The 15,611-nt window shown below is 39.4% G+C and overlaps 1 protein-coding gene across 1 annotated transcript; it reads right to left on the bottom strand.

Annotated features, from left to right (window-relative positions):
- Positions 1-8,837: 8,837 nt before the first annotated feature.
- On the bottom strand, positions 8,838-9,287 carry LOC111988310 (uncharacterized). Its single transcript, XM_024020099.2, has one exon. The coding sequence runs from the start codon at positions 9,285-9,287 to the stop codon at positions 8,838-8,840; it is 450 nt and encodes a 149-aa protein (XP_023875867.2).
- Between the last annotated feature and the right edge of the window lie 6,324 nt (positions 9,288-15,611).

The raw sequence follows: 15,611 nt of genomic DNA on the forward strand, positions 1-15,611 counted from the left end.
ACCATAGGTCGGCTCAACTGGTCATGGAATAAGGAAAAATTAAAGAAAAATGTGGCTGCCAGGATCCAAACCTTAGCTCTCACACCTTGTAAGCAAGACTGAAGCCATGATCAACGGACTCAGTGTTCTTCTTGGGAGCTAATATGCAATACTATTAAATTTACATGATTTATAGTTTCTAAACTTCTATGTAATCTTTCTCAACATATTAAATATTACTAAATAAACTTTTTATTTAAGAATAATACCTATGCAATTTATGAATTTATTTTAAAAGTCATTTTTAGTTAATTGAAATGATTTCTCTTAAAGGATTATTACAAAAATTTCTTTTTATTCTTATTTATGTTGTACTATTTTTTATTAACTATAGGGGCACATTTTGTAGCCCAAGCCCAAAATGTAAGGGATGTTGGCCCAATGAGCCCAGTACAATAAATTTGTAGAGAATTGGTCAAAGAACTAGGCCCTAATGAATTTGACAACGGCTAGTATGGATTCAAAAGATGATCAAGCAAGAACAAGGAACATAGAACTGAATGAATTCACTGTCCAAGGAGTTAAATCTTCACACAAATCAATTAACTGATCACAAATATACCTTTGATTGCTACAATATTCTTTCTCTTTCTTTTCGATCTCTCTCTCATGAAGGGTCTCTTACATTATATAGATTTCCTTAGACCATCTTAATCATACACTTGTTGATCATTTGAGTTTTTACTTGAGTGCTTGTCCCATCAGACATCTTCTTTGGCTTTCTATGAGTTGTGGTAGCTAAGATAGTACTGTTCAGGGATTTTCTCCACATAAATGCGGCTAGAAAAGTAGTTGCAGTACATTTAATGCGGTGGTAGTAGCTTTCCCTTAGATATTTTTGGGTTTTTCTTTCCTTCTCGTATGTTCATGAGGCACGTCCCTATCACTGGAGTTTCTTAAAGGGTCACTCTAATTGCTGGAATACATACTTGAGTTGCATTCATCATATTCGAGGAGGAGTTCCTCCTTGGTCCACCTTTCATTCATTCCTTACTTATGAGATTTTAAACTAGAATCCCTCATAAGTATTTATTCCTCCTCGGACCATTTACGTTCTCAGCCAAGACCCAAGGCCCAATATATGATTTAGGCCCTTAACCCTACAATAGCCCCTCAAAACTCCGGTTTTTCCCTCTCATCCGAGGAGAAAAGTGGGGTTTTAATTCTTCATGTGTTGATATTATTTTGCCCTTTGATTCGCGCACATGGGAATGCCGTTTTGCATGCCCTCATAATTGCTACTAATGCTTTAGAGCCCGCAAGGCGTCATTAATTGCTTTAGGCGACGTTTTGTTCCCTGCATCCAATGGTGAGGCACTAATCCAACGGTGGGTATTTTTCTTTGAATTTTGAGCGAGATAACTCCCACTCAATTCTCCCTCCTATATAAGGCGTACGAAGAGCTTGCTTTCTCTCACTTTACAAAATCTTTCAAACCCTCAAGAGCACTCAACTTTTACAGAATTCTCAATCCTTCAAGAACCTCCCCTAATGTCACTTGTTCATTTTCTTGTAAGTTTTCACTTTTTTGTTTTGTTCTAGGTCGTTTTCTTCTCAGCCAATCCTTTTGGCCCTCCATTCTTTGTCTTCTTTCTTTAAAAAATTCGCCCATTTCCTTTTAGCTTAACTAGATGAGTAGATTTAAGCATCTAGTAGATTCCCTTGCCAAAATAGAGGCCTTTAAGGATAAATACCACATACCACAAGAAGTTGCCCTGCAATACTGTTCCTCGGAACAAATAGTGACATACAGAGAAGAGGGGGAAGTCATCATCCCCATAATATCTTTCATAGAAGGGGGAATAACTCTCCCTATGGGTAGGATAACACGGGACTACCTCATTAACCATAGGATATGCCCCTACCAATGCGCGCCCAACCTATTTAGGGTCTTGGGTAGCGTTAATGCTCTCAATGAGCATTTGGGTCTGCAGCTCACCTAGCATGATGTGGTCCACATGTACAAGTGCCACTCCCTCAAAAGTGCGGGATATTATCTCAAGTCCCGATTGGACGTTTTCAGACTAGTATTGTGTCTACCTAAATCTAACAAGGGTATGAAAGACAACTATCTGATAGCTATTCCTCTGAACAAATAGTGACATACAGAGAAGAGGGGGAAGTCATCATCCCCATAATATCTTTCATAGAAGGGGGAATAACTCTCCCTATGGGTAGGATAACACGGGACTACCTCATTAACCATAGGAAATGCCCCCACCAGTGCGCGCCCAACCTATTTAGGGTCTTGGGTAGCGTTGATTCTCTCAATGAGCATCTGGGTCTGCAACTCACCTGGCATGATGTAGTCCACATGTACGAGTGCCACTCCCTCAAAAGCGCGGGATATTATCTCAAGTCCCGATTGGACGTTGTCAGACTAGTATTGTGTCTACCTAAATCTAACAAAGGCATGAAAGATGACTATCTGATAGCTTCAGGAGCGTGGCATGATGGCCATCACTGCCCCGTCCAAAAGGGAGTGCCAGGTGAGATACCTTAGAGTTAGGTTCCTTAGCAAGAGCTTTAGACTCTTTAACCCTGACCATATTTTGCTCCTTTTAATGATGGATTCCAATTTTCTAACCATGTTTTGCTCTTCGGCTACTTTCGCAGATAAGAGGCAAGTAGCTCCTAGGCTTAGCCTAACCAACGCTGAAAATCTCAATTACTTGTTGAGATCTGAAATATTTGTAAATAAGGATAAGCAGCTGCGAACCGTCCACCTAATTTTGGACTTCCAGCCCATCTCGGAGATATACCAAGAAATCGACCATGCCATAAGAGCGGGTGACCCACGACTGGCTCGGAATGATGTATCATAGCCCAACTTTCTAGCCCGAGACGACTTTCCACCAGTTGCACATCCATTCCAACAAAACCTTCCACTAGTTGTACAACCATTTCAGCAAGTTCTACCTAAAGCAGCAACAGCAGGAGAAGAGATTGCCTCCTTAAATTCCTCGCTCGAAGAAGAAATTGACAAGTTTCATTTCAAAGAAAAGGAGACTTAGAGAGTGCAAGTGATTCTTGTCTCAGACGCTGAGGATGAATCTAATAGGCATTCCAGTGTCCACGCTCTAATCCTTGTGACTTCCCATCCAGACGGTACCTTTGAAGAAGAGGAAGGTGAAATGGCCTTAAACTGGGGGAATAAGAGTCTGAGAGATCTTATGGCCACAAGGGGCAAGGTGTCAGTTTCCAAAGAAGCCACCAAGTCCCAAGCTCCGCCCACACTCCCTCCTCCTCCTCTACTTCCCACCGACCTCGAATTGAAGTCCCTTCCAGATCTGAAGAAGAAAATGCCACTTCAAGAGCTTGAAGAAGGGGACGTGGGTCTTCAGAAGGGGTCTAAGCAACAGAAGGTGGCTAAAGACTCTCATGACAAGAGGTCCACTTTTGTGGATAGCCGGGAGGAGCAAAACAAGGCCAAGGTGCGCCTCCCACAATGCACCTGGTCTCCTCGACTGGACGTGGATAGGGCTGCCATCCCTTGGAATGCCTCGGTCAGGGACTTCTAAAGGGGACATGTTGGCTACATCGTTAAAGCCTTAAAGTAGTATCTTCTCCTCCCTCGAGACATGAAGGCTTATAGGTGCTTTAAGCAGAACGACTTTTTCTTGTCCTTGAAGAGGGGCCTTGCTATGGTAAGCAGTCTATCATATCCTTGATCTTAAATGCTAAGTTGTACTTTCGTCCTTTCCTTACTTTTTCATTCATGTGATTCTTCCGTTGTTTTTGTGCAGGTCGCTCAACAAGTTTTTGTGGTCGAGGAATGGGTTTGCAATGCCCGTAATGAGGCCAATGTTGAGGCCCTTTCCGGTGCTGATGTTGAGAAGTCCTTGGGGGCCCTCAAATAAGAACAGGAGGAGTTGACCGAAAAGTTAAAAGAAGCGATCAAGGCTCGCCTGAGTGTCGAGGTGAGTCTAAAGTCCGTAAAGAGGCAAGCTGAGGATCAGCGCCAAAAACTGCACGTGACTAAGATAGACTTGACCACTGAAAGGCAACTGGTTAAAGATCTCAAGGTTGAACTACAAAAGGCCAAGGAGGCGGCTCAACTGGCTAAGGAGGCAGCTGAGGCTAAGAAGCAAGCGTCCTATCAGCTCGACATATAAGAAACACAAGTGAGGCCCACTGAGGAGGTTTCTAAGGTGTGTAGGGATTATTGCAATGTATCATGGGATAGGGCCCTTGACGTTGCAAGAGTCCCTACAGACTGGGTCTAGAGATAGTCTGGGAGCATATACTACCACACAGACATCCATGAAGTCCTAAATGCCATCCCTTCTTCTACTGCCCATGCTCTAGAGACCTCATAGCAGCCCCTAGCCATCCAAGCTGCTTTCCCTCCTCCTGAGACTTTGAAGGGATCCAGCCAAGTTGGTGATTAAGGCCAGGGGCTGAGAGGGCCAACGACAAGAGTAAGGGCAAGGAGAACAAGCCCACAGCAAGAGCCAAAAACGCTGCTAAGGCCAAGGAAGCTGAAGCTAAGGCAAAAGAAACAGATGCCAAGAATAAAGAAGCTAATCCTAAAGCCAAGGACGTTGACACCTCCCAGCCGAGCCATAAAGAAGACCCTCCTACCCCTAAGGCCAAGGCTTAGCCCTTAGGATTTTCTTGTAGCTTTCCTCTTTTTTCTTTTTCTTTTTTTCATTTTTTTTTGGTAGTGGCACTTTGTCATAGAATATAATGTACTCCCTCTTTTTGATTAATGAATGGATTTTTCTATCTCTTATGTCTTTGCTTTATATGCTTTCAAGCTTACTGTTATTGCAAATAGACTTGAACTGTTGCCACTTTAGTTTTAATAAAAACTAACAACAATACCCTGCCACTAGTGTAAGTAATTTGACTAAGTACCAACAATGAAGAGATTTATCCCATATTTGTACTGTGAATTACTCTTTATACAATGAAGGCTGAATCTAATAAAGATAAGTAATAAACTTCGTAAAGAATAAAAGGGGGAGAAATTCTTCACTCTGCTCAACACTTGGATAAATAATTAAGGACTTCAACTTACTTATAGCTAACAATCTGAGGAGTTGGTTATAATCTTGGATCTGTCTTGACACTTAGTGAGAAACAAATAGATATCATAGAATGTTAATTTCCCCAAAGTATGTGGTCTAAAGAGCCATGCATAACTAAAGTTCTGTTAAACACTTATAAAGATGTCATAGAGTGTTAATTTTCCCAAAGCATCTAGTCTGAAGATCCAAGCATGACTAAGGTTCTATTTAAACACTTATAAAGATGTCATAGAATGTTGATTTCCCCAAAGCATTTGGTCCGAGGACCCAGGCATGACTAAGGTTCTGTTTAAACACTTATAAAAATGATACTGGGAGGTACGATATATTTACACAATAAATGAGCATATGACAAAGGGAACTTTCATTAATAATAATATCTTTTCAGGTTGTTTACATTCTAAGGTCGTAGTATTATATGTTCATCTAGGTCTTCGAGGAAATATGCTCATATACCAGCCACCGAAGTGATGCGTTATGACCCTTCCCAATTTGGCCCCAGCTTCCCCTATGCTAGGTTCTTTGCGGTACCTACAACCTTTCTCAACACCAAGTTGCCAGGTGCCAACGATTTCAGCTTCACATTGGCATTAAAACCCTACTTGAGCTTGTGTTGGTAATATGCCAGTTGGACTATTGCATTTTCTCTCTTCTCTTCAATTAGGTCTAAGCTCTTTTCCAGCAATCTTTTGTTATTGCTCGGATTAAAAGAACTTGTTCTCAATGTTAGGAAGCCAGTCTCTTAGGGGATAACAGCTTCAGCTCTATAAGTCATTGAGAAGGGGGTCTCCCTTGTTGATCTGCAAGGCGTGGTTCAATATGTCAAGAGGACATGCGACAGTTTTTCCACCCATTTTTCCTTTGCATCATCCAGCCTTTCTTAAGTCCGTTCACTATAACCTTATTAACAGCCTCAGCCTGTCCATTACCTTGGGGATAAGCTGGGGTGGAATATCAATTTGTAATTCCAAGATCACAGTAGTATCACCTGAAGGCTTTACTATCGAACTGAAGGCTATTATCCAAGACGAGGGTACGAGAGACCCCAAACCGAGTAACGATGTTCCTCCAAACAAACTTCTTGGCATCTACGTCATTGATATTCGCTAAGGGCTCAGCTTCGACCCACTTAGTAAAGTAGTCCATGCCGACTAGCAAATACCTCTTGTTCCCTGCTACCTTGGGGAAAGGACCAACAATGTCCAAACCCTATTGAGTGAATAGCCAGGGGCTGGACAGAGGATTAAGGACTCCTTTCGGTTAGTGTATGTTTGGTGCGAATCTTTGACACTGGTTGCACTTCCTTACATATTCTTATGCGTCTTTTTACATGTTGGGCCACCAATAGCCTTGAGTGATGGCTTTATGCGACAAGGATCTTCCTCCAGTGTGGCTTCCATAAATCCTCCCATGCAACTCCTCCAAAAGTAATTATGTTGCTTTAGGGTGTATGCATAGTAAGTATGGCCTAAAAAATGAGCATTTGTACAATTTTTTATCCTTGGACAGCTAGAACTGAGAAGCCTTTCTTTGTACTTTGTCTACTTCTGACCTCTCCTCAGGTAAGATATCCTCCTTTAGGAATAGTGCTATGGGGTCCATCTAGCTAGGCCTCATTCTAATGTGGTGAACATGAACCACCTTTTTGTTTACCTCTATGGGCTTGCATAAGTCTTCCACAAGGATGACCCGGGGTAAGCTTTGCTTCGAAGAGGTTGTAAGTGTCGCTAGGGAATTAGCATGTGTGTTTCCGCTTCTAGGGACATGCAACAGGTTGAAAGATTTGAAATTTGACTACTAACGTCTAACCTGACTCAAGTACCCTCACATTCTCTTATCTTTGGCTTCAAACTCCCTTTTCACTTGGCTGACGACCAATCTTGAGTCCGAGAACACCTCTACAGCCTTTCTGCCCATTTTTGGACCATGGTCATTGCAGAGCCTCATATTTGACTTCGTTATTTGTGGTCGAGAATCCCAATTTTAATAATTTCTCAATGTTGATTTTCTTGGGTGAGACCAGAACTAGCCCCACTCCAGACCCTTTCTGATTTGCTGCACCATCAACATACACTTTCCAAAATAAGAGATCTTGTTGGGAGATCATGCCAACCGATTTTTCATCCGTGTTTAATTCTCTATTTCTACTTCTAACGAGGATTTAGCAAACTTGGCTACCAGATCCGCGAGGACTTGACACTTGACAAAGGTGCGAAGCATGTATTTGATGTCAAAAATCAGCACTTCAAAGCAGAGCTCAAAGTAGGAGTTAAGTTAGGATGACTACCGTGTGTGCTTGGAAGTAATAGGGGAGTTTACGTGTAGTATGTACTACCGCCAAAATGGTTTTCTCTAGTGGTAGATAGCGGATCTCGACCTTATGTAGTGACTTGCTCATATAATAAACTGGCCTTTGTATACCGCTATCAACTCGTATCAAGATCAAGCTTACAGCATGAGGAGCCACAACAATATAGGCAAACAAAACCTCATCCATCATAGGATTGGACATAATAGGTGGCTGAGAAAGATAATCCTTAAGCTGCTGGAAGGCTAAGGCACACTCCTCGGTCCACTCAAACCCCTTCCACTTATTCATCATTAGGAAAAAGGGTCTGCACCTGTCTGTTGACCTAGAGATAAACCGATTCAAGGCGGCAGTCATTCCGGTCAATTTCTAGACTTCCTTGGAATTCCGAGGTGGTTGTAAAATGTTGATTGCCTTAATCTGATCGAGGTTAACTTCAATTCCGCGATTGGTAACCATGTAGCCCAAAAATTTTCTAACCCTATACCAAAAAAGAATTTGGAAGCGTTAGGGTGCAACTTGTGCTTCCTCAAAATTTCAAAAAAAATTTCGAGATCTCCTGCATGCTCAGAAACTATCTTACTTTTCACCACCATGTCGTCTATATAGACCTAGATGCTCTTGCCTAACTGTGGTTCAAATATTCTAGTTAGCATCCTTTGATAGGTAGATCCTACATTTTTCAAATCAAAGGGCATCACCTTGTAGTGATAGTTCCCAATGGGGGTGACAAAAGTTGTTTTTTCTTGATCATCCAGGACTAGTGGTATCTGGTGGTACCCTTGAAAGGCATCTAAGAAGCTCGTCCGAGAATGGCCTATGATTACATCTACCAGCTAGTCTATCTTAGGCATAGAGAAGGGATCTTTTGGGCAAGCCTTGTTTAGATCTGTGAAGTCTACACACACTCGCCATTTCCCACTCTTCTTCTTCAATACCACAATATTGGCCAGCCATTCAAGGTAGAACACCTTCTTGATAGCCCCTACTTGCTTAAGTTTCATCACCTCGTCTTTGACAGCATCGGAATGATCCTTGGATGAGCGCCGAGGTAATTGCTTTTTGGGGGTGATAGAGGGATTAACATTTAAATAGTGATAGATGAAGCTTAGATCCACCCCTGGGGCCTCGTAAGTATTCCATGCAAACAAGTCAACATTTTTTTTAAGAAACTCCATCAGCTCTTCCTTCTCTAGAGGAGGTAGCTGAGCCCCGATATGAAAGAACTTCTCTGGATCATCGCCAACAATAACCATTTCCAAATCCTCACATTTCGCCTCTTTGGTCGATCCGTTGTCAATTAACACTGAAGCTCTTAATTGTTATAAGTCCCCTTTAGTAGAGGTCGAGGACTCAGTTTCGGGCTAATGTAAGATGGTAGCCACTAGGCATTGCCTAGCCGTGCATTGACTTCCTAAGATCTCCTTAACCTGGCCCTCCAACGGATATTTCACCTTTTAGTGCAAAGTAGAAGAAACGGCTCCTAAGGTATGAAGCCAAAGTCTGGCCACAATGGCTGTGTAGGATGAATAAGCGTCTACTACGGTGAAATCCACCTCCACCACTTCTGAACCAATCTGTACGGGTAATCTAATTTGTCTTCTCGGAACGAAAATCTTCCCATCAAAACTTACCAAAGGGGAATCGTAGGCCGTTAGGTCTTCGGGTCTCAAATTTAGCCCCTTATACAGGTCGGGGTACATAATCTCAGCACCACTGCCCTGATCCACCAACACCCTCTTCACATCATATCCCCTAATCCTAAGTGTGATAACTAAAGCATCGTTATGGGGTTGGATGGTTCTGATCTCATCTTCGTCTGAGAAACCCAAAATCGGTTGGATTTCTACTCTAGCCCTCTTTCGCTCCGGACTAGCACCCTTGGCAGATAATTGAGCCATAGACATCACTCTGGAAGGGCAAGAGTCGGTCCTCTCTGGAGCGGCAAAGATGACATTTATCGTTCCCAAGGGCAGTCTTGAAGAATCATCCCTCTGGGGTTCTAAGTTTGTTTGGCCCCTCTGGCCACTAGAGTGATGCAAGAGTTGCTTTCACTTTCCTTCATGGACAAGCTGGTCTAGATAGTCTCACAGATTTCTACAATCTTTTGTGGTATGTCCTTGGTCTTGGTGGTATTGGCAATAAAAGTTTTGGTTGCACCTTGTGGGGTTTTCTGCTATTTTATTTGGCCATTTGAAGAATGGCTTATTCCTAATATTCTCCAAAACCTGATGCGGTTCTTGAAATACAGCATTAACCGCCTGAATACTAGTAGATCCTAACTGCCCAGTAAAATCTCTCCGTGGCCAGTTGTTATTATATCGATTCGACCTGAAATTCTCCCTCTCCTAAGAGATAATCTTATCCTTTCATTTCCCCTGCTACTGGTCTTCCTCAACCCTTTTATACTTATCAATCCAGTCCATGAGTTGGCGCACACTGATGACAGGTTTGCCAATCAGAGATTTCCTCAAAATATGCTCGGCTAGAAGGCTGACCTTAAAAGTACTGATGGCCACATCGTCAAAGTCACCTTTATCTCATTAAACATCTCCTAGTATCTATCTGAGTATGTTTCCAAAGTCTCTCCCTTTCGCATGCTTAAGGACAGTAGGGAAGTCAAGGGCCGAGGAACCCTGCTATAAGTGACGAATCGGGAACCAAATGCCTAAGTGAGCTCCTTAAAGGAACTTATGGAATCTGCCCTCAGGTTGTCAAACCATCTCATCGCAACGGGTCCTAGACTGGATGGGAAAATCTTACACATCAAGGTTTCGTCCTTGGAATGGATAGCCATTCTCTTATTGAAGTGGCCCACATGCTCCACAGGGTCTATTCTACCATTGTACATGGTGAAAGCGGGCTGAATAATCGTTAAGGAAGTTTTGCATCCTCAATTTTGCGCCTAAAGGGCGACTTGAAGATTTGGTTCAAGGCCCTGCTCATAACATCTTTTCCCACACCTTTACGAGGTAGGCTTCTAACCCTCTGTTCATGACGGTGTTTCTCCTCATAGGAGAAAGATTCACTGGGCGAGATTACCTTCGCCTATAATTAACGTCCCTTCCGTCATCAGAGTTGGAGGGGATTCGCCTTCACCATGCATGGCGCAACTTCCTCTTCAACTAGTTAATCTCCAGTTGCATACCCTTATTACTCTTTGCATGGGAGATATGGCTTCCACCTCTAGATTGACTCCTGTCAATATGTATGGTATGTACACTTCCTTCACGATTACCTCTTTGCTTAAGGTTGATAAAGGGGTCGCCATGCTGGGATCCCAAAGACTCTGCTTGGTGTGGACTTGATCCTACCATAGCTAAGCGTTGCACTCACTATCGCACTAGTTCTTCCCACAAACAACGCCAATTGTAGGGGCACGTTTTGCAGCCTCAGCCCAAAATGTAAGAGATGTTGGCCCAGTGAGCCTAGTATAATAAATTTGTAGAGAATGGATCAAAGAACTAGGCCTTAATAAATTTGACAACGACTAGTATGGATTCAAAAGATGATCACACAAGAACAAGGAACATAGAACTAAATGAATTCACTGTCCGACGAGTCAAATCTTCACACAAATCAATTAAATTGATCACAAATATAACTTTGATTGCTATAGTATTCTTTCTCTTTCTTTTCGATCTCTCTCTCATGAAGGGTCTCTTACATTTTATAAATTCCCTTGGACCATCTTGATCTTACACTTGTTGATCATTTGAGCCCTTACTTGAATGCTTGTTCCATCAGACACTCTCTTTGGCTTTCTGTGAGTTATGATAACCAAGGCAATACTGTTCAGGGGTCTTCTCCACATAAATGCGGTCAGAAAAGTAACTGCAGTACATTTAATGCGGTGGTAGCAGCTTTCTCTTAGATATTTTTGGGTTTCCTTCCTTTTCGTATGTTCATGAGGTACGTCCCTATCATTGGAGCTTTTTGAAGGGTCACTCTAATTACTAGAATACATACTTGAGTTGCATTCATCATATCCGAGGAGGAATTCCTCCTCGGACCACCTTTCATTCATTCCTTACTTATGAGACTCTAAATTGGACTCCCTCATAACTATTTATTCCTTCTCGGACCATTCACGTTCTCGGCTAAGGCCCAAGGCCCAATATATAATTTGAGCCGTTAACCCTACATTAACCTTATAATGTACTATTTTATGTATTTTGTTTCAATTTTTAAGATATTTTTAGTAAATTTTGCTAATATTTACAAATTTAATAAATTTATTTATATTTAAATAATTATTAAATTAATTATGACATTATCACGGTTCGACCCCGGTTCGACCACGTTCAACCTTAATTCGACCTTAAAAACCTTGTACCTCTCTCTTTCATGGTTTAATGAACAATCCAGGTTTCAAAACCTTGGTTATCTATTCTTTTCTCCGCAATAAATGGCTACACTCTCTTGAAGATAGTTTACCTAAAATTATATTTTATTATCTCAAATGACTCTAAGTGGTAAGAGGGTCATTCTACAATTTTTTTTTTTTTTTTAATATGGTATACACCCAAATCTTAACCATTAATTTAGTATTGTTTTAATCATGATCGTTCATTTAATTTTATTGGGAAGCTAGTTATCAGTAAAGCAAGTCAGTGAATATAAACCCAAAAAAATATTTAGATGGTTCCTCTCATCTTTTGTTCTCCCATTTTCCACTTCTTCCAGATTGCTTTTTCTCACATTTGGTCTATCATCGAATTGATTTAGTCTCAGGTGAAGGCTACTTAAAAAGATCAAAATCCTTTTGATATTGTTAAAGGCAATGATCAAAACGCTAAAACCCTAATTTCACTTCCATAGTTTTTTTTCCTTTTTTTAATTAGTTTTTCAGAGATTACCCACTTGAAAAGCTAGATATATGCAATTTCAACATTTTATTTCATATGATTAGTGTTGATTTTCTTGTGGCTATTATGTACAAGATGGGTGGGGAGGAATACTCAATCTTCTTCATGCATTTCTGTCGTCCTATTGCAAACAGTTTTTAAGTCCTTTTTGATAATTATATATCAATAATATGATCTTTTCTTTCCTCTCTGGCAATGGATTTGGCTTATTTATTTAAATTACGGTTGTTGGTGCCTGGCACTTAAAGATTGATTTTTTAAGGGACAGGAGGTAAAAAGATTGGAAATTGGATCAAGATATATATTTTAGGGGTGTGTATGTGTTTTTTTTTTTTTTTTTTGATAGAATGGTGTGTATGTGTTAATAGTGCAAATAGTGATTACTTTTAAGGTCCCAAAACAATCATAATTCAGTTTTTTTTTTTTTTTTTCCCTAAAATCATAATTCACTTTTATTTTGTGCCATTTACGAGATGTTTTACTTAACTATACATTCTAACTGAGAAAGTAGCTGCAGGGGCCAAACTAGAGCACTGGGAGGGTTGAAAGAAGAAATTATTTTAAAATTTAAGAGTAATTTAGTTACCACCCGAATTTTATATATATATATATATATGCTATTTTCATTTTCAATCCTCAAAATTTCGGGGAAAAAAACCCAAAAAAAAAAAAATTGGCCCATTCGTTGGCCAATAATTCCTGTATTCCAGATTTTGAATTTGGGAGTAAACGGGAAACGGCGGCTGGGGGGGGTTTTTAATTCAAGGCAGATTGTTTATCCTTCATTAATAAATATAATCTCCGTGGAGGAGTCCTGATTTACAAGGAATACTCATGTAAAAGGATTACTGAAGAGCGATATTTAGTTTGTTTAATATTTATACTTTTTGGTGAATGTTGATTCCTGTAGATAAGTTGAATTAAAACTTAGTCTGTAGTCGTGATTCTGATAATTCTATGATAATAAAAAAAAAAAAAAAAAGGTGTCTACTATTTGACAATAAAATAATAATTTACCCTTATTTAAAAATAAACTTGCAACTTGATTTATGATTAATTTAGAAAAATAAAGAGAAAATTTACTTGGATAATAATTTATCTACTCTATTCTCTCTCAAAATCTCTCTAATTTGAGAAAATTAAAAATGAGAAGTTAGAGGAATTGAAACTCCTTTAAACAAAGTAATTGGATTATTCCCCCTCCCTTTACTTTACTCCCCTCTTTTTTAACATTCAAACAGGCCATTAGTGTTTAATTTTTTTAGATGCTATTTATTGTCAAATAGTAGGACACCTTTTTTTTTTTTTTTTTTATTATCTTTTTGAGAATTATCTTTTTGAGAATCCGACTACAATACTACACGTACTGTTCTTCCTTGTTTGGTTGATCTACAGGAATCAATCATTGTATATAATTAACAAACCTATACGCTACTTCAGTAACTTTTACTAAAGAGTCATGTAAACTTGAATATAATTCACTACACAGTACACACGGAGAGAGAGAGCCAAAGAGAGGTAAATACCGGTGAAGCTGTGGAGGGACTGACCTGGTGCGACGGCGGCAGCGGTTAGAGTGGAGAATTGATTCGCTTCTGTCGTCGCTTCTTTCAGCCGGCGCGCGGCGTTTAAGCGGTAAGGTTTTTATTTTGGTTGTTGCTGTTGGAACTTGGAATATATTATTAAATTTAATATTTAGGTTTTCAAAATGTGTTTAATATTTTGGTTTTCAAAGTGTGAGTAATTTATAAGGAATATCTTATCGTCCAGAGTATATCAAATCTAGGCCATATCAACATGAAAGTGAGAATTATAAATTGTCTGAAAATGAAAAGCATCCTCAAACATTCTTCATGGTTAGAATATTAGCCAATAACAAATATTGCCTATTGTTTAGTAAATTATCTCATTAGTAAGCCAACAAGGTTGGGTAGTGGCCCAGGAAAAATTCATGACTTCGCCACTGGCAACATGATTGAAGTCAAAATCTGTTACTGAATTGATTGAGCAAGATGTGGAATCTCAAAGTTTGCTATTCTTTATTTTCCTTAGATAAGACAGATTACATAAAATTGCCCAACGATGACCTGTTTAGCTAGTAATACACAAAGAGGTTTTGACATTTAGATTTTAGTTTTCATGCGAGATTTGATGTAGGATTTCAATTTTTCATTTATTTTGCTAATTAGATGGTCAAATAATATTTGATTTGAAGATGGGGTTGGGGCTATGAAGGGAAAAGGCCTAAGGTGTGCACGAGTTGTGGGAATTTATTAACTTGTGAAGCAACTCTGCTACCAAAGAGTGTTTCATAGATTGACTTTCAAAACTTTGGTGGTAGGGATCAAATCTGTACTTGGCATACCACTTGTGTTTCTCAATAAGATCACCATTCTAATTCTTGATTATATGCACTTCAAAACTTTTTTTTTTTTCCCGATTATCAATATCCATGTATAGCCCAATCTGGTTTTATTCCAAATAAAGTGGTGGAAGTTTGTCTACTGAAGTCCTGCCTAATCTTTTTGGTTAGCTAATAACTAAACTTGAAATTGTTTTGTAAATGTGCATTCCTTCAATTATCTGTAATTATGATTGCTACTTGCTAGATGTCAAACCTTAGTATTATGTTTAATGCTTATCAGTGTTTTCCTACTTCGTGTTTTTCAGATTAATTAGTATAATAAAGTGTTTTCCTAGCTCATATTCTATAGTACCAATTTTATTTTTTTATTTTTATAGTACCCACTTATATCTTAACCATCAGTTTTACTTGTTATAGATAAGAAAAACTGAAAAAGAAGAAACGTACTTCTTAAAAGGATGGTTTTTTTTTTTTTTTTTTCCACTTAGAACCTAAAGCTAGGCAGCAAGAAATTTAATAAAGTGTGGGGATATATGGGCAGTAGCTTGGGCTTGGTGTTGCTAACTTGGAAAGAGCTGGTGGGTTTGGTGTGTGGGTTAATATACTAGTTTGTTTAAATTCTACAAATTGGGTTGTGAGGTAGCCATAGACTTGATCTCCTTAATTGTTTTCTTCTTTAAATATGGTGGTTGCTAGTAGGTTGGGGTGTTGTTTTTGTCTGGTTGCTAGTATTTGTTTGGTTGCTAGTATTTGTTTTTTATTTGGTTGGTATTGCTTGCACCTACTTTTGTTTATTTTTTATGGCTTGTTGCCATGGTTGTTGGTGCTATGAGTGCAAATAACTAAAATCAAAGAATGCAACAAAAAGATTACAATCTATAAAATGAAATTGAATTTTCAAATTTATTTAATAAAATTGTTAAAGTTCTATTGGGATATGCCAGTGTACAATTTTTTGTTCAAATTTTCATTTTATTTATTAAATATTTGTTGCAGTT

Source organism: Quercus suber, unplaced genomic scaffold (genome assembly GCF_002906115.3).
Source record: "Quercus suber isolate HL8 unplaced genomic scaffold, Cork oak 2.0 scaffold_260, whole genome shotgun sequence".
Classification (NCBI taxonomy): Eukaryota; Viridiplantae; Streptophyta; class Magnoliopsida; order Fagales; family Fagaceae; genus Quercus; species Quercus suber.